Genomic DNA, 21,002 nt, shown 5'->3' on the forward strand with positions numbered 1-21,002 from the left:
TTCTATTAATAGCAACTTCATATTTCTGTTTTGATAGCTTTGCAAAGAACGGAAGGTAACTACTCCCTCTGCCTAAGGAGGCAAAGCATGTGACCCCTTTGTATAAAATTGGAATGTTCATTGTAGGGATGAAGAAGATATAACCCACTAAATACAAATGGACAGTGAGGGCTCACTCAGCCTCAGCATGGAATAGAGGGGGATAAAGTCTCTTCTGAGAACTCATAAGCACACACTGATTTGATATCCATGTTAATTATTTGTGTGGTCCAAAAAAAATCTTGAAGGAAAGAATTTAATTAAAAATGGTCACAGGCTAGTAGTGTGTCCAGGACACTGATTGACATAAATGCAAATCAAGTGTGAAGGGATGCAGCTTCAGCTCAGACTCCAAATAATAACCCCAGATAAAGTTGCAAAGAATATGAACTCACAGTCAAAAATCATAAATACACAAGGAAACATGTACCATTAGAACCAACAAGAGAAATTATATAAGAGAGTCAACTCCCGAAGACTTCAGATATGAAATTAAACAATGAATATAAAATAACTATGTTTACTGTGTCTAAAATAAAAAGGTAATTTTAAAAAGATGATTGAAGAAGGCCAGACATGGTGGCTCATGCCTGTAATCCCAGCACTTTGGGAGGCCAAGGCAGGCAGATCATGAGGTCAAGAGATCGAGACCATCCTGGCCAACAGGTGAAACCCCATCTCTACTAAAAATACAAAAATTAGCTGAGTGTGGTGGCACATGCCTGTAGTCCCACTACTCGGGAGGCTGAGACAGGAGAATCATTGAACACAGGAGGCAGAGGTTGCAGTGAGCCGAGATCACACCACTGCACTCCAGCATGGGTGACAGAGCAAGACTCTGTCTCAAAAAAAAAAAAAAAAAAAAAAAGATTAAAGACTAAAAAAATCTGGGTTGCTGAGGTGGGCGGATCACCCGAGGTCAGGAGTTTGAGACCAACCTGGCCTATATGGCGAAACCCCATCTCTACCAAAAATACAAAAAATTAGCCAGGAGTGGTGGTGCATACCTGTAGTCCCAGCTACTCAGGAGGCTGAGGCAGGAGAATCTCTTGAACTTGGGAGGCCGAGGTTTCAGTGAGCTGAGATTATACCACTGCACTCCAGCCTGGGCAACACAGTGAGACTCTGTCTTAAATAATCATGTTTAAACAAAAGTGAAAAAAACCATCTAGAAATTAAAATGTAATTGAAATTAAAAGCTCTGTAGATGAATTGAACATCATTCATAGACACAGTTGAAGACAGAAGTAACGAGCTAGAGGATCAATACCAGTAAATTACCTAGAGTTCAACACAAAGAGAGAGAAAAAATATGAATGAAGCATGAGTCCTAGTCTAGTTAGACTTTTAGGAGATAATAGGAAGCCAGAGGGTGAATATTTGAAGAGAGAATGGCTGAGAATTTTTCAGAATTGTTGGAAAGCACCACTTCTTACATCTGGAAAACTCAGTGAATCCCAAAGGGGATAAATACACAGAAATCCACAATTGAACACATCATAATGAAACAGCAAAACATTACAACTAAAAAGATCTGAAAAATAACAGAGGAAAAAAAAAAGCCAAGTTACCTGCAAAGAACTAAAGATTAGACTAATAGATTTGTTAGGAGCCACAATAGTAGTCAGAAGATAGTAGAATATCTTCAGTAATGGAGAAAAAAATAACATCAATTTAGAATTGTGACACCGTTTCACCCAGTGAAACAATTCCTAGCGGGACCTGGGAGAAAATAAATGCATTTTCTGGCAAACAAAAACCTAACTCATTTACCAATAGACTCTGAATGGAGGAAATTCCTCAGAATATGCTCTTGGAAGAACAGAGGATACCTCAGCTGGAAAGCTCAAAACACAAGAAGGAATGTCAACAAAAATATGGCAAATATGTAGGTAAATCTAAGAAAAAGTATGACTGGCATAAAACAATAATATTGATAACGACTGATTTGTGAGGTATAAACCATATGTTAAAACTAAGATTCAGGACAAAAACAGCATATAAATTGGGAGGAACATGATTAGAATGAAAGAATTCTTCAGGTTTTATTCAAGATGGAGGGCGTGGTAAGTGGTATGCAAACAGGCTCCCCCAGCTCCCATGAGCCACACATCCTGTCACTTAGGCAGTTGTGTAGTCTGTTCTCACAGAGAATCATGGCTCGCCCTATGCAACCAATGGAAAGCAGCAGAAGTGAGACCCTATTTGACTTCAAGTCTAAGACATAAGAAGTCTTGCAACTTCCAGTGGGTCTCCGGAAGTGCTCCTTCTCAGAACCCGATGCCGCACTGATGAAAGCTCCAGTCACATGGCTCTCTGTGGGTGCTTCATTTGACAGCCTCTGCTGAGCTCCCCGCTGGCAACTGCCACCGGCTGCCAACCATGCAAGTAAGCTATCTTAGACACTGAGTCTTCAGATGGCTTTAGCCATTGCTGCCATTTGATAGCCTGAGATACCACGCAAAAACTGCTTAGTTCAATCCAGGCAGCCCACAGAACCGTGAGAGATAATAATTGTTACTTAAAGCCACTAAGGTTTAGGGTAGTTTATTACATATCAGTTGATAACTGGAACAGACAGTAAAGACTGTTAGGAATATATGTTAACATGGTTAAGATCATCAAAAGAATAGGTGTAGAGATGATAACTTCTGATCTATAGAGGGAAAAATGGAATGAGAAATTTAAAACAAACCCTGAATCTAAAAGAGGACAAGACAGGAGCAGGAAAACAGAAACAAAAAGCATAGGATGTATTAAAATCACAGAATAAGAAAATAAGTTTTACTATATCAGTAATCATAATAAATGCATCTGGACAAAATTCTTCCATTAAAAGATTAAGATGGGCAGATTGGCTGAACACAAAACAAAACTGATATTCTATTTATGAGACATAACTAATGTATAAAGTCACAGAAATATTTGAAGTCAAAGTATCAGGAAAAAAAGATATGCCCACCCCAAATCTCATCCAAAACAAGGACTAGTATTGCTATATCAACAGCAGACAGCATATAGTTTAGGACGAAAAGCTCTCTACAGATAAAGAGGGTCACTATATAATGATAAAACTGTTCTTGAGAGACCTAAGACAGCTTTAAACTTACATGCTTCTAATGACACAGTTCTAAAATAGATAAAGTGAAAGTCAGTAGAACTGGTAGAGCACTGGAGACTCTCTCGCCTCCCTGTGTTCCCTGTGCCTTTTTGTGTCGTTCTCCCTGCTGTAGTCTCCACGTTTTCCATCTTTGCTGAGCCTGTGACTCCCCCGATAGAATGTGATGAAAGTGGGGCTGTCCTGGTCCCAGGCCCAAGTGTTAAGATGGCCTGGCAGCAGGGCTGACCCAGGGGAGGCACGCGGGACATCCTGGGTACTCACTCCCAGCTAGGGCCCCTGCATGAACCTGAGAGTGAACAGCTCCTTCCATTTTTGAACCCTGGGTCCCTCTGGCCTTACCCTAGTTCGAGCCCTTGCTGGAAGCTTTCAGTTTTGTGCTCTTCGAACCTTGCAGTACCATGTAAAAACTCTGTCTACTCTACTGGACATACCACCCAGAGAGGCCATATCATCAGAGAGAAGCATGCGTCTGCATGGAGGAGAATTGAGGAGCCCAGCCTCTAGCAAGAAGGAAGGCCCCATGTCACCCTTCCCGGCGCACCCCAGCCCCTTTGGGCCACCCTCACTGAGGCACAAGACACATGAGGGAAAAAAACCATCTTGGAGGTTCTTACCCCAAAAGATACCCCTGCTGTACCCTGTCTGAATTTCTCACCCATAGAATCATGAGCAAATAAAACAGGGTAGCCACTAAATTTGGGATAACCTGTTATGCAGAAATAGATGAACAAAATAGCAGGTCTTAGAGGGAACTTAACAATCTTAAATACTTAGAAGAGAAGAAAGACCTGAAATAAAGTTCAGAGTTTACCTCCAAGTTAGAACAAGAAGAGTCGAATCAGCTCAAGGAAAACAGGAAATAAAGGACAAGAGAGCATATTAATGAAACGGAAAGCAAGCATCTGGTAGAGGATAAACAAAGCCAAAAGTTCATTCTTTAAAAAGCCTAAAGAAAGAAAAAACTTCTGACATGATTAATCAGGAAAAAAAGGAAAACTTTCAAAGTAATGTGAAAAGGACTTAATAACTACAGATGTTGCTGAGGTTAAGCAGGTAATAAAAGGGTATTATAGATTCACAATCCTTTAACTAAATCCCATGTGACTAGTTGTGTTTCAGAATGCAGAATTTTAAAAATTAGTTTCATCCATTGATGAAATATTATTGAATTCCACCCATGAGGGCTGGAGAGATTTCCCATGATTACATACGTTAGGATATCTGTGGTAAAAATGTAAGAATATTTTATATATGGAATCAAGACTGTAGAGTAACCTCATGTCACTTCAAGTCCAATTTTGCTGCTTCCAGTTTTTAGGGCTTTATGAATTTAAAGGGATTGGGGACCTGTATAAAAAAAAAAAAACTACATGCCAATAAATTTGAAAATATGGGGTCCCAGAAAAGTTTCTTAAAATCAACTTAAGAAATGATAGAGGCTGGGCGCGGTGGCTCACGCCTGTAATCCCACCACTTTGGGAGGCTGAGACGGGCGGATCACGAGGTCAGGAGATTGAGACCATCCTGGCTAACACGGTGAAACCCCATCTCTACTAAAAATACAAAAAAAAAAAAAAATTAGCTGGGCGTGGTGGCAGGCACCTGTAGTCCCAGCTACTCAGGAGGCTGAGGCAGGAGAATGGTGTGAACCCGGGGGGCGGAGCTTGCAGTGAGCGGAGATCGTGCCACTGCACTCCAGCCTGGGTGACAGAGCAAGACTCCGTCTCAAAAAAAAAAAAAAAAAAAAAGAAAAGAAAAGAAATGATAGAAACCCATTAAATTGAATTGTTAATTTTAAATCCTCCCACCAATAAAATGGTAGGCACAACTGCCTTTACAAGCAGTCCTACCAAACATTCAGGGATTGGGTATGTCCCAAATAAATACAAGTTCTTGGAAGCAGAAAGAGAATACTTTTTAGCTTACTTTATGAGGGTAGCATAATGTTAATATCAAAATAAGACAAAGACAGTACAAGAAAGGAAAGTTAATGGCCAATCTCACATAGAAAGAGAAATGAAATTAACATTCATGCCTTGCTCATGAACATGGATGTAAAAATTCTAAAAAAAAAATAGGAAAGGAATCTAATAATGAACTAAAAAGATATGATTATGATTAATTGATCATGGTATTCAAGATTGGTTTAATATTAGAAAATGGATTAGTCTAATTCATCAAATTAACAAAGGAGAAAATGTAATCTTCTCAATAAAGACAAAATCATTTGATAAAATGCAATATTCTTAGTAATAATTCTTAACAAAATAAGAATATAAGATGATTCTCATATGTGTAAAAACCTTTAACAAACACCATATGTAATGATAAAAGATTAAAACAATCCCTGTATAATAAATGAGGGTGCCTGTTGTCATGAGATTCTAGCTATTGCAGTAAGGGAGAGCAAAAGCAATAAAATGTACTAGGATTTGAAAGGAAGAAACAAATTGTCATTTGTTGCAGGTGATATATTCTCTACTTAGAAAATTGGAAGGAATATGAGTTAGAATGAATACAAAGTTTAAAATTCCTGGCTATAAAGTCATTGAACAAAAACCCATTGCATTTTTATATACTAACAATGAACAGAAAACATTTTTCTATTTACGCCCATGCCAAAGAATATAAAGTACCTAGTATAAAACTGACAAAATAACTCCAAACTCATTATGGGGTAAATTGTCAACTATTGAAAGACATTAAGGAAAGCCTAAATACAGTAGCCGCCCCCCTCCCTTATCTGAGGGAAATATATTCCAAGACCCCCAGTGGATGCCTGAAACTGAGGATAGTACCACATCCAATTGTTACTAGTCAGAACACATTTTTGTTCATGCCTTCTACCCACAAATGTAATGGCTTTTCCATCTTAACTAAGCATTTGCTATGCACTGTGACCGTAACTTTTGTAGTTTGAGGTGCGACAGGACAACTAGCACGAATTTTTTTTCCATTTTCAAAATTTCACGGATTAAAGATTTCTTCTTACCCTAGATCTTAGCAACCTCAGCATACAATTTATTTTTTTCCTCATTAAGTTGAGAATTTTCACCTTTTCATGTAAAGGAAGCCTTTTATGGCTTCTCTTCAGCATATCTGAATTACCAGCATCACTACTCTTGCACTTTGAACCAAAGTACTGTGATGCAGTGACAGTCGATCTGGTAACAGAGTGCAGTTATCAGATCTAATACTAGGTGACTCACGGGCAGCAGCATCTACAGTGTGGGTCTGCTGGACAATTCCTGGGCAGGACGGGGTGGAATGGCATGTAATTTCATCTTGCTACTCAGAATGGCATGCAATTATAAATTTATAGATTGTTTATTTCTGGAATTTTCCATTCAGTATTTTCTAACTGCCGTTGACTGCAATTAACTATGAAACTGTGGGCCATGAAACCATGGAGAAGTGGGGGGACTATAGTATTTCAAGAGGTAGACTACATTTTGGACAGGAAGATTCAAATCACAAAGTCAGTTTCCCTCCACCCCCATCAAAATCCTAACAAGATTATTTGTCAAGCTTAATGAGTCTAAATCTGTATGGGAAAGCAAAGGTTCAGGATAATCTGAAGGAAGAAAAATAAGGTGGAGAGGCTTGCCAACTAAAGATTCATTGTAGGTATAGTAATCAGAGCAGTGTGGTAATTTGCAGGGAATTGACAAAAGACAGATGGACCAGGATAGAGATCCCAGAAACAGACCCATACCTATATAAAAATTTGATGATGGCTTTGTGGGGAACGGATGTGCCACTCAATAAATGGTGCTGGGAGAGTTTGTTGTTCACATGGAAAAGAAAATAATAACCAACCTCATGTAGTAGAAAACTTTTAAAAATTAATTCTGGGTGAATTTATGATATAAATGGGAAAAAGTCTGACATCGATGACAGAACCTTCTGGATTCCAAATTCATTTATCCAGCTTCCTGGTGAATGCCAACCCTTGGATACCTAGTAGGCACTTGAATCTAGTGTGGGTCTTCACCTGCCTTCAATCCACTCTTCCCACACTTTTCCTATTTCAGTAACTCCAGCCTTCCCCTTGCTTAGACCCCAAACATTAAAAAAAAAAAAAAGTTAAAATGGGATCTTTATAACTGAAAGGGTTGCAACCTATCTTAGAAGCCAGTGTATTTTGAGAAGTAAAAGCAAATTTAAATTTTCACTGATGTCCTGAAGCTTCCAAAACAGCTGCTACTAAGCCCACACAGTGTTTCATTTTTTTATATTAGGCAACTCCTGTCCCTTGGCCAAGTCAACTACAAGGCTTAATGACTTATTTTATAGACATTAAAAAAAAAAAAAAGGTGGTTCTTTTGTGGTCTGTGTGTTTGGTTTTATTTTATTGACTGCCCGTTCAGTTATAGAAGTACAGGAACAAATAAAACTGATCTCACCTAAGGCTGGGTGCGGTGACTCACACCTCTAATCCCAGCACTTTGGGAGGCCAAGGCAGGGGGATCACGAGGTCAGGAGATCAAGACCATCCTGGCTAACACGGTGAAACCCCATCTCTACTAAAAATACAAAAAATTAGCCGGGCATGGTGGCGGGCGCCTGTAGTCCCAGCTGCTGGGGAGTCTGAGGCAGGAGAATGACGTGAACCCAGGAGGTGGAGCTTGCAGTGAGCCAAGATCGCGCCACTGCACTCCAGCCTGGGCGACAGAGCAAGACTCCGTCTCAAAAAAAAAAAAAAAAAAAAAAAATCAAGCAGAAAAGGCGACTGCTGTTTCACTAAGATTTCCATCAACTATAAAGAAATAAGTTTTGTACAAGGAACTTAAACAAATTTACCAGAAAAAAACAACCCCATCAAAAAATGGGCAAAGGTTGTGAACAGACACTTCTCAAAAGAAGACATTTATGCAGCCAACAGACATGAAAAAATGCTCATCATCACTGGTCATTAGGGAAATGCAAATCAAAACCACAATGAGATAACCATCTCACGTCAGTTAGAATGGCAATCATTAAAAAGTCAGGAAACAACAGATGCTGGAGAGGATGTGGAGAAATAGGAATGCTTTTACACTGTTGGTGGGAGTGTAAATTAGTTCAATCATTGTGGAAGACTGTGTGGCAATTCCTCAAGGATCTAGAACTAGAAACACCATTTGACCCAGCCATCCCATTACTGGGTATATACCCAAAGGATTATAAGTCATTCTACTATAAAGACACATGCACACATATATTTATTACAGCACCATTCACAATAGCAAAGACTTGGAACCAACCCAAATATCCTTTAATAATAGACTGGATAAAGAAAATGTGGCACATATACACCATGGAATACTATGCAGCCATAAAGAAAGATAAGTTCGTGTCCTTTGCAGGGACATGGATGAACCTGGAAATCACCATTCTCAGCAAACTATCACAAGAACAAAACGCCAAACACCACATGTTCTCACTCATAAATGGGAGTTAAACAATGAGAACACAGGGAGGGGAACATCACACACTGGGGCCTGTCAGAGTGGGCGTTAGGGGAGGGATGACATTAGGAGAAATATCTAATGTAGGTGACGGGTTGATGGGTGCAACAAACCAACATGGCACGTGTATACCTATGTAACAAACCTGTATGTTCTGCACTTGTATCCCAGAACTTAAAGTATAATAAATAAAAAAATAAAATAAAAATAAAGTTCCAGAGTAGGAAAACTAATATGCTTTGACAGTAACCGGTCCACATTATTTTAATGGGTTGTTTACTGGGTGATAAATTAGGAAACTTTTCGTGATGATGTAAACATTAATTTATGTGTGAAGGGGGTGGATGTGATTCAAAGGTATATTTATTTTCTAAAATTAGTTAAATTATACCCACAAAATCATTTCACTGCATGTAAATTGTACCACGTTAAAATATTATTAAAAAATTGTATAACATCTGACTGTAAAAAAAGAAAGTAAGTTTTGGCTATACTGGGAAAATTTCCTAAGCAGTTGAATAAATGAGGCATCGCTCCAATGAAAAGAGCTCTGATTTCCATTTTGTATGAAATACCTGTGTGTGTGTGTGTGTGTGTGTGTGTGTGTGTGTGTGTATTAATAGGGCTCCTTCAGTTTGGATTTGGCTTATTACAAAGAAGAGTTTAAAATCCAACATTTGAAAGTATGCCTTCTCAGCCGGGTGCGGTGGCTCATGCCTATAATCCCAGCACTTTGGGAGGCTGAGGCAGATGGATCATAAAGTCAAGAGATTGAGACCACAGAGCGAGACCACAGAGAAACAATAATTAGAAAAAAAAAAAAAAAGAGAGAGAGAGATTGAGACCATCCTGGCCAACATGGTGAAACCTTGTCTCTACTAAAAATACAAAAATTAGCTGGACGTGGTGGCAGGCACCTGTAGTCGCAGCTACTCGGGAGGCTGAGGTGGGAGAATCGCTTGAACCCCGGAGGAGGAGGTTGTGGTGAGCCGAGATCGTGCCACTGCACTCCAGCCTGGGTGACAGAGCAAGACTCTGTCAAAAATATATATATGGGGTGTGTGTGTGTGTGTGTGTGTGTGTGTGTGTATATATCTTCTTTCCCTTTGTTCCCATGGTGATTTTTATCTGTGCTGTGGAGGACCTAGTGGCTAAGGGGTAATAAGAAGTAAAAATTATATACATAAAAAGATAATGCTACAAAAGTTACTTTTTACAGTCAGCTATTTGTAAACTGTAGTGCATTTTCCCATTGAAACGAAGTAATTCATGACTGGCTTCCCAGGCCAACCCACAGAAGCATATTGAATCTTTAATGTCTATGTGGTATATAGTATTGTGCTAATTGTACTATAGGACCTAACTGCCATCCTGAGGTTCCCATGGATAAATGCATTTCGTTAGAATTGGATTCCAGGAGCACATTGTTCTTTGCTTCCCTGAGGGGATGGTGGCTGCGCTGTCCCAGATTCTTGCCCACTTCTTCCTCCCTACCATCGCCACTATCGTCAGAGCTGACGTGTACGGTGTCTGGTGCATTTTCTCATCTGGTTTAGAGGGAGCACTCTCAGCTTGAGACCATAGGTCATGACTCTGGCAGTCTGGGGCAGAGGAGCCCAAAAGACCAAGAGCTGGAGGGAGATGATAGAGGTAGATGGAAGTGAAGGGTTCAGTGAGAAGTTTTGGGGCTGCATCCCCGTGCTAAAGAGCCCTGTGTGGATACTGTATTCTAGGAACATGGGACAGTCTACTGCCTCCTTTCCTTGATAGCCAGTGCTTGTATGGGGCCCCTGGACCAGGAGCAGCCCTGTTTCATTCCCCTGTGGCTGAGGAGTGTGATCATATGTGGCTGCTGTGTCTTCCTCTGAGAAGGTACAGTGGCTGCAGGCACTGAGATTGATATCCCCAGCACAATGTTTCCCAAAGAGGTCGGTACATCTGGTGGTACCCAGGGGGATTTCACTTGCTACATGCAGGAAAAAATTTTGTTTTAAATGTTACATCTTTATTTTTATAGTTCCCTTCTTCTTCTTCTTCTTCTTTTTTTTTTTTTTTTTTTTTTTTTTTTTTTTTTTTTTTTTTTTTTTTGAGACAGACTCTTGCTCTGTCGCCAGACTGCAGTGCAGTGGCGTGATCTTGGCTGGCTGCAACCTCCACCTCCTGGGTTCAAGCCATTCTCCTGCCTCAGCCTCCCGAGTAGCTAGGACTACAGGCATGTGCCATCACTCCCAATGTTTGTATTTTTAGTAGAGGTGGGGTTTCACTGTGTTGGCCAGAGTGGTCTCGATCTCTTGACCTTGTGATCTACCTGCCTCGGCCTTCAGAAGTGCTGGGATTACAGGCTTGAGCCACCGCGCCCGGCCTTTACCTTCTATTTATAGTAAGAGATACTGGTTTTCCATTTATGGTAGCGATGTATATTTCCTATTAAAACTTTAAGCCCAAAGTAAATTGATTTAAAGAAAAAGTACAGGAAGTGCATGTGTGTGAGAGACTGCTGTTTGGTGAACTGCTCTAGTAAAAGGGTCCACTGTCAAGTGAGATAAAGCAGGCTACAAATAGTATAGGTTGTGGGATTCCATTTTTATTTTTCTATTATTTATTATTATTATTTTTGAGATGGAGTCTCGCTCTGTTGTCCAGGCTGGAGTGCAGTGGTGCGATCTCGGCTCACTGCAGCCTCTGCCTGCTGGGTTCAAGCGATTCTCTGCCTCAGCTTCCCGAGTAGCTGGGATTACAGGCGTGTACCACGATACCCAGCTAATTTTTGTATTTTTAGTTGAGATGGGTTTTCACCATGTTGGCCAGGCTGTCTTGAACTCCTGGCCTCAAGTTATCTGCCCACCTTGGCCTCCCAAAATGCTGGGATTACAGGTGTGAGCCACCGTGCCTGGCCAGATTCCAGTTTTAAAAACACACGATGTACATTTCAACATATAGTTACCCTCATGAAAAGATAAGTCTGGAGAGACAGAAACCAAAGTATTGACAGTAGTTGGTTATCTATGGAAGGTGGGATTAAAAGTGATTTTCCAAATTATTTTTTTCTCTTCTTGCTTAGATTTTCTCATTCTTTCTGCACTGACAATGTATTCCTTCTGTGATAAAAACATAGCTGGAAAGCCCATGTCACTTTCTGTCTTCCTGTCGTCTCCTCTTCGCCTCTTCCTCCAGTTACATGCTTGCTTCTTCCTGTTCTCCTCAAGAAGGAACGTGGGTAACTGCTGCCTTCTTTGTATTTTGAGTGACTGTTTAACTATTTTTTCCTCCAACTTAAGATGCCAGTATATTTTATTTCACTAAGAAAGTAAAAAATATATTTAAATTTATGCACAAATGGTTCTTGGGGTGGTAAACTATAGGCTGCCTTTAAGTGCCTTTAAGTCTTGCTGCCTTGATGGGCCACAAGACAGGGTAGCAGTTGGGAGGGATTGTCAAGATAGTCCCTCTGAGACAACCACCAGAATAAGACTGGAAAGCCTGCTTCTCCTCTCTTCGCTTTATTAACTCACTGGGTTACTTTAGCTTAAGCAAGACCCCTGAGAGTCCCCATTTCTGCAGCTGGGTCAGACGATAATCCAGATTCCCAGATTCCATATGAATGAATCAGTAAGCCCAGGGACATGGACTCACAGTTTGGAGGAACTGCTTGAGAATGGTAACTGAGATGGAGCTAAACTGTTAGCTTTACCACTGTGTATAGGTGACCCATTCATCCGAGTTTGCCCAGGACTTTCATGTTTTTAAGCCATGAAAGTCTTATATCTTGGGCACTCCCAGTCCTGGGCAAAGAGGGACACTTGGCCACCCTAACCGCAGATGTTTAGGTCAAACACAGTGGTATTGGCAACATGGAGAGGATAGGGAAAACTGTGTAGTCAAATATCTTCCTAGCCAATCTCTCAGGGAAAGATAGTAGATACTCAATATCATAAATGTAATACCTTTCTCATGAAATGTCATTTTGAATACAAGTTTAGTTAACAACACCACTTGTCCTGAACGATGTACCCCAAAGTGGCTGCAATATCATTCCCACCTTTTCCAAAGATTATCAGCCCTCATGCAATGGCTGCTGAGCTCCAGTAGCCAGAGGGGAAAAAATGATATGTCCTCACTTCACTTTTTGTAATCTTATTCATGTTTGCAATTTTAATCATTTCTACAGAGAAAAGGCAAACCTTGCTGTTACCCTCTGCAATGACAAGGAGGAGATCATGGCCCAGGCCACCTTCCTGGATTACCCCAACTGGAATGTTGCCAAGCAGGACAACTGGGTGTCAGTGTTCCGGGAGCTCGACAGTGACATCCCATGCACAGTAAGAAATCACATACAATGCTTATTAGAACACCCTGAATCTTGAGGGGGAGTCCTGTGTTTGTAATTATGTCTTTCCAAGTTTTGCACTGAACAGTGTATGACATCATGACACTTAAAAGTGAAGGTAGCTGGTGGGGAGGAAAAGGGCTGAGAGTAGTGCCAGAAGGGATAGGAAAGGGCAGGGAGTTGCCAAGTTGGCTAGCCACTGGCAAGGCCTGGATCATGCTCCACTAATGAGGGCAGGGGAAGAATTAGTGGAAGTGTCAAACGTGTGCTTCCAGGTCTTGCGTTCTCCAGGCGTCAGTGTCCAAGGTCGTTGATATGTTAGGAGAGCACCTGCCATCTACACGCTTGCCCTTGTAATCATGACAGCAGAGCCTCAGACTTCTGTCACATTCTATAATTTTCAAAATGCCGTCGTGAACCTTGGCTTATTTAATGTCTTCTAGCTGCCGGCACATGACAACTTGTCGGCCAACAGAAGCTAGGTTAGTGGTTCCCAGGAGTCTGGCCTGGGTACCTGGTGCCAAATCTGAGCTTTCCCTACATGCAACCTGCCAGAGCCAGGCTAGAGACAGGCCCCAGTTTTTGTGGAGTGCCAGAGGATGCAACTCTGGGCAGCACCCTTGCCTTATGGTGGAATTCTGCAGCATGTCCCCAGAGCCCTCATGTCAGAAGAAAAGGGAATGCCAAATTAGTATGTGGGTGAATTCACCCCCCGTACACGTGTGTAAATGTGCACACATACACACACCCCTAAGCAAATTATTCAGCATTTATTTCACTAGATGGTGCCTTCCCCTCATCTTTTGTGCTCTCTCCTACCCTGCCACCCTGTATACCCAAGGACTGTTGTCAGAAAAATTATCCCAAACTTGGAAATAGACCAAAAAGATTATTTCAGTCCAATGCTTGCACCTTTGGTTGACTAGCCTGTTTTACAATGCTGTAGGAATGGCGATTAGCCTGTAGATTTTTGTCCATTAGGATGTAAAGAATTCCTGTCTGGAAAGAGGCAGCCTCCAAGTTTATGGTTTATTATGGTTATTTGGTATCTAATCCAGCAATCTTATTCTTTCCTTTTCCTAGTAAATCAGCTGAAGTATCCAGCTCTTCAAGTGCAAAGAATCATTTTTATCATCTCACTGGTTGCCTCATTAATTGATGAGTTGAAGTTGAATAAACCTCTGATAGCTGTTTATTTTATATTTGCATTAGGGTTATGATTTTACCTTTCTGAAAATTATAAATTAACACTCTTACTCATAAACACATGTCCCTTTTGTTTCTTTTCAAACTATCTTCTATGACAGCGTAGAGCTGGGCTGTCCAATGTGGTTGCCACCAGCTTTATGTAACTAATGAACACTTGAAATGTAGCTAGTCTGAATTGAGGTGTTCCATAAGTATAAAATATGCCAGATTTCAAATACTTAGTAGAAAACAAAGAGTGTATAATATCTCATTAATGATTTTTATAGTGATTACTTGTTAAAATGATACTATTTTGAATATATTAGGTTAAATATTAGATTAAATATTAAACATTAATTCACCTGTTTGTCTTTATTCTTTTTTAATGTGTCTACTAGAAAATTTGAAATGACATTTGTGGCTTGCATTACTTTTCTGCTGGATGTCACCAGTATATAGAGCCTTAAGGTTTAATGTAATACCTATCCCAGGGGTATTTGCAGCTGAAGTAATGATTTTTATCCTAAAGCTAAAGAATAAATCTTGCATTGCCATATTTATGATGGAAGAGAGAATTTGGGAGACAAATCAAGCAAATCATAAGCCATGTGCTTCTGAGGCTAGTCCTATTCAGAATGTAAGGCAGATGTTGAGTGAGATTATTGTGGGATTAAATGAGTGAATACACAGCAAGTGCTTAAAATCATGTTGTCGTCATCGTTATCTGGACTTTTGGGATTTGTATTGTTTGCCTTTTGGGAGTTTTCTAGCTCATGAATCAAAACATGGTTCTCCTCTTGCGCTTTTAGGCACCATATAGTTCTTTCCGAGTGCTTCTGAGTCACACACCATCCAACAGAAATGGGGGCAAGGCACACAGAAGTGCCATTGTCCCACAAAGCTGTCTAGAAAGTTATTCAAAAAACAAGAAACCTAGGCAGCACCCGTGCTGTCCTGATATAGGTGCTAGCACTACCCTCACCAGTCAGCCAGTCCACGTCTGCACTATTTCCAGAATTTGAAGATTTGTTCATAAGCACAGAGGTACCGAGTTGAGTGGACCAATGTGTGGATGTTTGAACCACTTACTCATTGTTTAGGCCACTTTAAAAATCTGCAGAAGGAGGAGACAAAGCTCTTTTAAAACTTGGAAGATTTAACTGGAAAGTCATGTTAGAATCTTGCTACTGTGAGTTTTCAGCTCCCAGGTTTTCTGGATCCCAAGAGTAATATTTGATTCTGACTCTGGGAATGTTGAACAAAACAAGCCAATGGATTCTGAACGTGACATCTGCCTTCCATTTTTCAAATTCATAAGAGAATCTCTCCCGCCTGTCACATGAATAGAGCAGCAGCTGCTGACTCAAGAGCGCCGGGAAAAGGGTGATTGTCTTTCACTTGGCATAGACACCCCTGAGGACAAGACTACTGAGTTAATAATCGATTTCACTCCCCTGCAGGCTCTTCCCTGCCCACAGCTCATTCGTGAGGGCAGGAGGAAGGGCGGGCGCTCTGGACTCATTTACAATCCCTGTTTCCTTGAATAATTCTGAGCGAGGAGGACAGAAGGCGGCAAACGGACTCAGTGACACAGCTCCAATGCCGCCTGGGTGTTGCATCACTTAAGACATAAAATATCAACCCTGAATGCCAGGCTGTTCTGTGTCTGTGGATGCCCCAAAACCCTCCTCCAGCCCTGCTCTGACCTAGCCCGAATGCTGACTCAGCCTTTAATCTGTGTTCTCTTTTCTTCTGCAGCCCCTGAATACGTTGTTCATGCACCTCTTTGTGGCTGTGGATGAGTATTCTGTTGGCTGTTGCAAAGAGATTCTTCGGTGAGTGGATGGGGCGGTGCAGTGGTGAACATGAAAGAGACTATGTGGATAGTTTTGAAATAGTTTTTAAAAGACATGAAATTCTTTGGGGTGTTTAATTTGGTTGTAATTTGTGGCTATATTAAAATATTTACTTTGAATAGCAATAATATTTCTGAAAGAAGATAATTCTTTGAATCTATTGTCCATTCTGCACGCTGATATCATTTGAGGCAAACTGGTAGTACAGTAATTTAAAGAAATGGATTTGGGGTGAGAGGAGTAGGAGAAGAGTTAAGTGTCACAAGCTTGGACATTTCTAAAAACTGCTTTTCTTCATCTTATCCTTAGAAATGTTTATTAACATGACAGACTTCAAAGCATCCTGAATAATAGGATGCATGGAAAATGACCAGCAGGGCTACCGAGTCATGGCGATGTGTCTCTGACAGCCTCTGACAGCCTGCACAGACATTTGGGGGTGGTGACCGCAGCTTTCAAGTCACTTTGTAATGTCACACCAGACCGTCCAGATGCCAGGTCAAAGGTTAATATTAGCAGAAATCTGGTGTGCCATATGAACATGGCACCCTTTATTCTCTCTGCCTCCATGGGACAGATCGAAAAGGGGCCCTTTAGAACCCAAGGAAAAGTAGAGAAGAAAAAGAAATTGCCTTGAGGCTGTTCTTGCCATTGCAGGTGGGGAGCAAAGGAGCCCATGTGGATTTAGGAGCACCTCACCTTTTTAGCGACAGCATTTGTCTTCATAAAGTGCCAGCTAATGGGATTGCTTTGTTATTAACACCAGCCCACCCTCTTTCCTCACCAGAACCGTGTATAAGGCAGTGCCAGAGCTGCACTTCATATTTCTCATCGTGCCGTCCTACATGAGCCTAGGTAAGGCCCGCCCAACCACCTCTGGTCCCCAGTAGCAAACATTGAAAATTCACTCCCAGAATGGTGCTTTGGGGAATGAGAAATAAGAATGGTCTCCAGGCCCTCAATGTATCATATGCATATTTGATTAGAACAATTAAAGCACAATTTAGAATGGCAACTACATTTGTTCTGACATCCCAAATTTATTTCTTGATAAGGACATGTTTCTTTATCTCTGTGATTTAGGCTCAACTCTCATAACTGTTTTTGACCAAGTGGGGAACATTCCATGTCTGACGTATGAGGAAGACTTTGCAGTGCATATATGTCACAGGCACAGCCACTATCCTCAGCTGCACGTTCGCAAAGCCAGGTACGGTTGGAGTCATGCCTTGTGTGACCTAAGCTTGCTTCACTGGGACAGTCATCTTCCCAAGACTCTTTCAACTACCAATGCTAAGTAACCATAGCTCAGATAAAATTTTTTTACAATACGCATAAACATTACTTCATTTGGATATATTTATAGTTCCCCTTAATGACATTATTTGCAGGACTATCTGATGATACTCATTTCATTCTATGTGGCTATAACGTTATGCATTGACTCCTGAGGGGTTTCTGAAAACATACAATCCTAGGTCCCACACCAGTAAGATAACTTCCAAATGAAACAAGCTTGAAAATGAACCTGCCTGTTCAGTTTTCCTGGTAAATCCCAACTATTTTCTGACATTCAGTGAGTGAGGATGCTGTTGACCCCAGAGAGGGGTTTTCCAAGTTGAAGGTCTCTACCATCAGGTGCCCCAAGTTCAGCAGTTTTAGGGAGATGGCTGTGGCAGTGTTTTCCAAAGATGGCTGCCATACCACCTTCCACCCTGCAGGCTCTTCTTTGATGTGACCTTGGCACTCCTCTCTTCAAGCCTTGGGGGTTCCATCCTCTCTTCCTGGAGCTGGGTGGGTTGTGACTACTTTGACCAGTAGACCATGGCCAAAGGGGTGCTCTGGGACTTGTGAGGCTGGAAAGCTTCCGCCTGGCACTCTCAGGATGCTTGCTCTGGAGGAAGCCAGCCGTATGTAAGAAGTCTGGAGAAGCCACATATTCACAGGGGAGGGGTGGTTGACAGCCCCAGCTGGGCTCCTGCTGACAATTAGCTTCCCCTGCCCACTGTGTGAGCGAGCCATTGTGGACACCCAGCCCAGGAGAGCCCCATATATCTACAGCACAGCTGACCTCTGATTGGAGCCACATGAAAGACCCAGGTGAGGATGCCCAGCTGAGCCCTGCCAGAGTTCTGACTCACACAACCATGAGTGATGTAAAGTGGCTATTAGAAATAAGAGTGCATTATGAAATCATCTCACAGGGGTGGTTGCTTGGCTTATCAGTGAAGAATAAATTGTATCTTTTAGGATCAGCCATTGCTGTGTTTGAGGAATGCTGACTTTCTTTAGAAAAGTATTTTAAAAGTTTTAAAAACTTTACAAAAGTAAGAGCCTATCATTTACCAGGCATGTAGCAGTAGTATGGCATTGTTGTTAAGAGTTTGCAATGCTGGCATCAGATAGATGTGGATTCTGATTTTGGCTCTCCTGCTCACCAGGTGGGTTAACTTACAAAAGGAAAGTGAACTCTGCGGGGGTGTAAGTTCCCTCTGTCAGTGGGTGTAAGCCTATTGTCTACAGCACAAGATTGTGATGATTGTGAGCTAATGAATGTCAAGCACATAGCACACTTCCTGCCACATGTAAGGGCCCAGGAAATATTAAATATTACTATGACAAAGGGCCTTAGAGTTAAGTGGTGGGGAGAGACTCACTTCAGTTAACTGTCACGTTGGTAGCTGAGAAGCGGGGTGCACAGAGAGAGATGAAGACAGCTTCATTACAACCGCTCCCCCCGCCCAAAAAAAACCCTCTAATTGTCCATCCATCAGTAAATGTTGTTTACTCTTACAAACTGTGGTACATCTATACAGTGGATGCTACTCAGCAATTCAATGGAATGAACCATTTACATATAGTAGCGTGAATCAATCTCAGAAGGTTTATGCCGAGTGAAGGCAGACTTAGAAACAAAAAGTGTATACAGTACTGCTGATTACACTTTTATGATGTACAAAATGGGTGAAAAGCATCCATAGAGATAGGAATCAGATAGAGATAGAAACCAAGATCATAGAGATCATGACACAGGCTGGAATTCTAGCAGCGACAGGTCACAGAGATCCAGGTTGTTGACAAAAAGAGTCAAACTCGGTAAAATGTTTGAAGAGATTTATTCTGAGCCAAATACGAGTGACCAGGGAACTTTGCAACAGCCGCACGAGGTCCTGAGAACTTATGCCTGAAGTGGTTGGGCTACAGCTTGGTTTTATACATTTTGGGGAGATATAAGACACAAATCAATAAACGTAAGATGTGCATTGGTTCAGTCTGGAAAGACAGGACAACTCAAAGCAGGGAAGGGCCTTCCAGGTCATAGGCAGATTCAAAGATTTTCTGATTGGCAGTTGGTTGAAAGGGTTTATCTAAAGACCTGGAATCAATACGAGGGAGTGTCTGGGTTAAGACAGGGGTTATGGAGACCAAGGTTCTTATTGTGCAGATGAGGCCTCCAGGTAGCAGGCTTCAGAGAGAATAGACTGTAAATATTTTTTATCGAACTTAAAAATATGCCTGACTCTTAGTTAATTCTCTCTTGAATCAGGAAAAAAATGCCTGGAAAGGGAAGGGGATTCCCCACAGAATGCAGAATTTTCCCAGAAGAGACAGCTTTACAGGGCATTTCAAAATATGTCAAAGAAATATATTTTGGGGTAAAATACTTCAGTTTATTTCAGGGCCTGCCCTGCTGTCATGTTGGTATCTTATTCCTACAAAGAGTCTGTTCTGTCATTCTTTTTTTTTTTTTTTTTTTTTTTGAGACAGAGTCTCGCTCTGTCACCCAGGCTGGAGTGCAGTGGCCGGATCTCAGCTCACTGCAAGCTCCTCCTCTCGGGTTCACGCCATTCTCCTGCCTCAGCCTCCCCAGTAGCTGGGACTACAGGCAACCGCCACTTCGCCCGGCTAGTTTTTTGTATTTTTTAGTAGAGACGGGGTTTCACCGTGTTAGCCAGGATGGTCTCGATCTCCTGACCTCGTGATCCGCCCGTCTCGGCCTCCCAAAGTGCTGGGATTACAGGCTTGAGCCACCGCGCCCGGCCTGTTCTGTCATTCTTAAGGTCTCTGTTTTCATGTTAATCCTGGTCAGCTGTGCGTTAATGCCAAAGGGAAAGTATAATGAGGCATGACTGACCACCCATTCCCATCATGGGCTGAACTGGTATTTCAGGTTTATGTTGGAATACCCTTGGCTGAGAGGAGGAGTCCATTCAATTGGTTTGAGGGGCTTAGAATTTTATTTTTGGTTTACATGGTGGGGAAAGGATCAGGTCAGGTGCATAGATACAGAGTGACATGTTAGAGAGTAGCACTTGGTTACAGTTGGATGGGGGAGTTGAGGGATGAGGAGTTAATGGTAATTCAGGTTTAGGGGAAATGGTGATTTTATTAACTGAAAGTAGAAATAATAGATTTAAATGGACAGGAGAAGGTTGGAAATCGAAATAGAGGGAAAAGCCAGGTTTGAGATATACATTTGTGAGTTGTCAGTTTGTCGATAAGTGGGGAGATCATGAAAATGAAGGAGATTGTCTTGCTGAGGGGGAGATTGTACTGTGAAAAAGCATAGGACCAACCAGGGCAGAACTTTGAAAAATGAAAACAAGCTATGAATAATAAGAAAGAAAACTAGAAGAGAGGGAGAGGAATATAGAAGAAATTCAGACTCATAAAGTGGCGAAAGATGCAGGGCAATGAAATTATTTGAGTAAAAGAGAAGCCATTAGATTTGGCAATTTAAAAAGGCACAGATAGGATGAATAAAACTGATACTTCCAGCCAAACTGACCAAGAAAAAAGACAAATTGCCAGTATCAGGAATGAAAGAGGTGATATCACTACAGATCCTACAGGGATTAAAAGATTAATACAGGGACACTACAAATAACTCAATGTCAATAAATCCAACAATTTAGATAAAAATGGGCCAATTCCTTGAAAAACACAAATTACCAAAACTCATTTAAGAAAAAATAGATAACTTGGATGCTTCCATATCTATTAAAGAAAAATCAGAAGAA

General features: G+C 41.3%; 1 protein-coding gene across 2 annotated transcripts in view; it reads left to right on the forward strand.

Annotated features, from left to right (window-relative positions):
* Window positions 1-21,002, forward strand: part of CFAP61 (cilia and flagella associated protein 61) — a 296,810-nt gene that overhangs the window by 5,822 nt on the left and 269,986 nt on the right. For both annotated transcript variants that reach the window (XM_025399395.1, XM_025399396.1), the window contains exons 3-6: window positions 12,779-12,929; window positions 15,884-15,960; window positions 16,769-16,836; window positions 17,065-17,191. In XM_025399395.1, the coding sequence (XP_025255180.1) occupies window positions 12,779-12,929; window positions 15,884-15,960; window positions 16,769-16,836; window positions 17,065-17,191 (423 nt within the window). The remainder of the gene's footprint in view (window positions 1-12,778; window positions 12,930-15,883; window positions 15,961-16,768; window positions 16,837-17,064; window positions 17,192-21,002) is intronic.

Source organism: Theropithecus gelada, chromosome 10 (genome assembly GCF_003255815.1).
Source record: "Theropithecus gelada isolate Dixy chromosome 10, Tgel_1.0, whole genome shotgun sequence".
NCBI classification, from domain to species: Eukaryota; Metazoa; Chordata; class Mammalia; order Primates; family Cercopithecidae; genus Theropithecus; species Theropithecus gelada.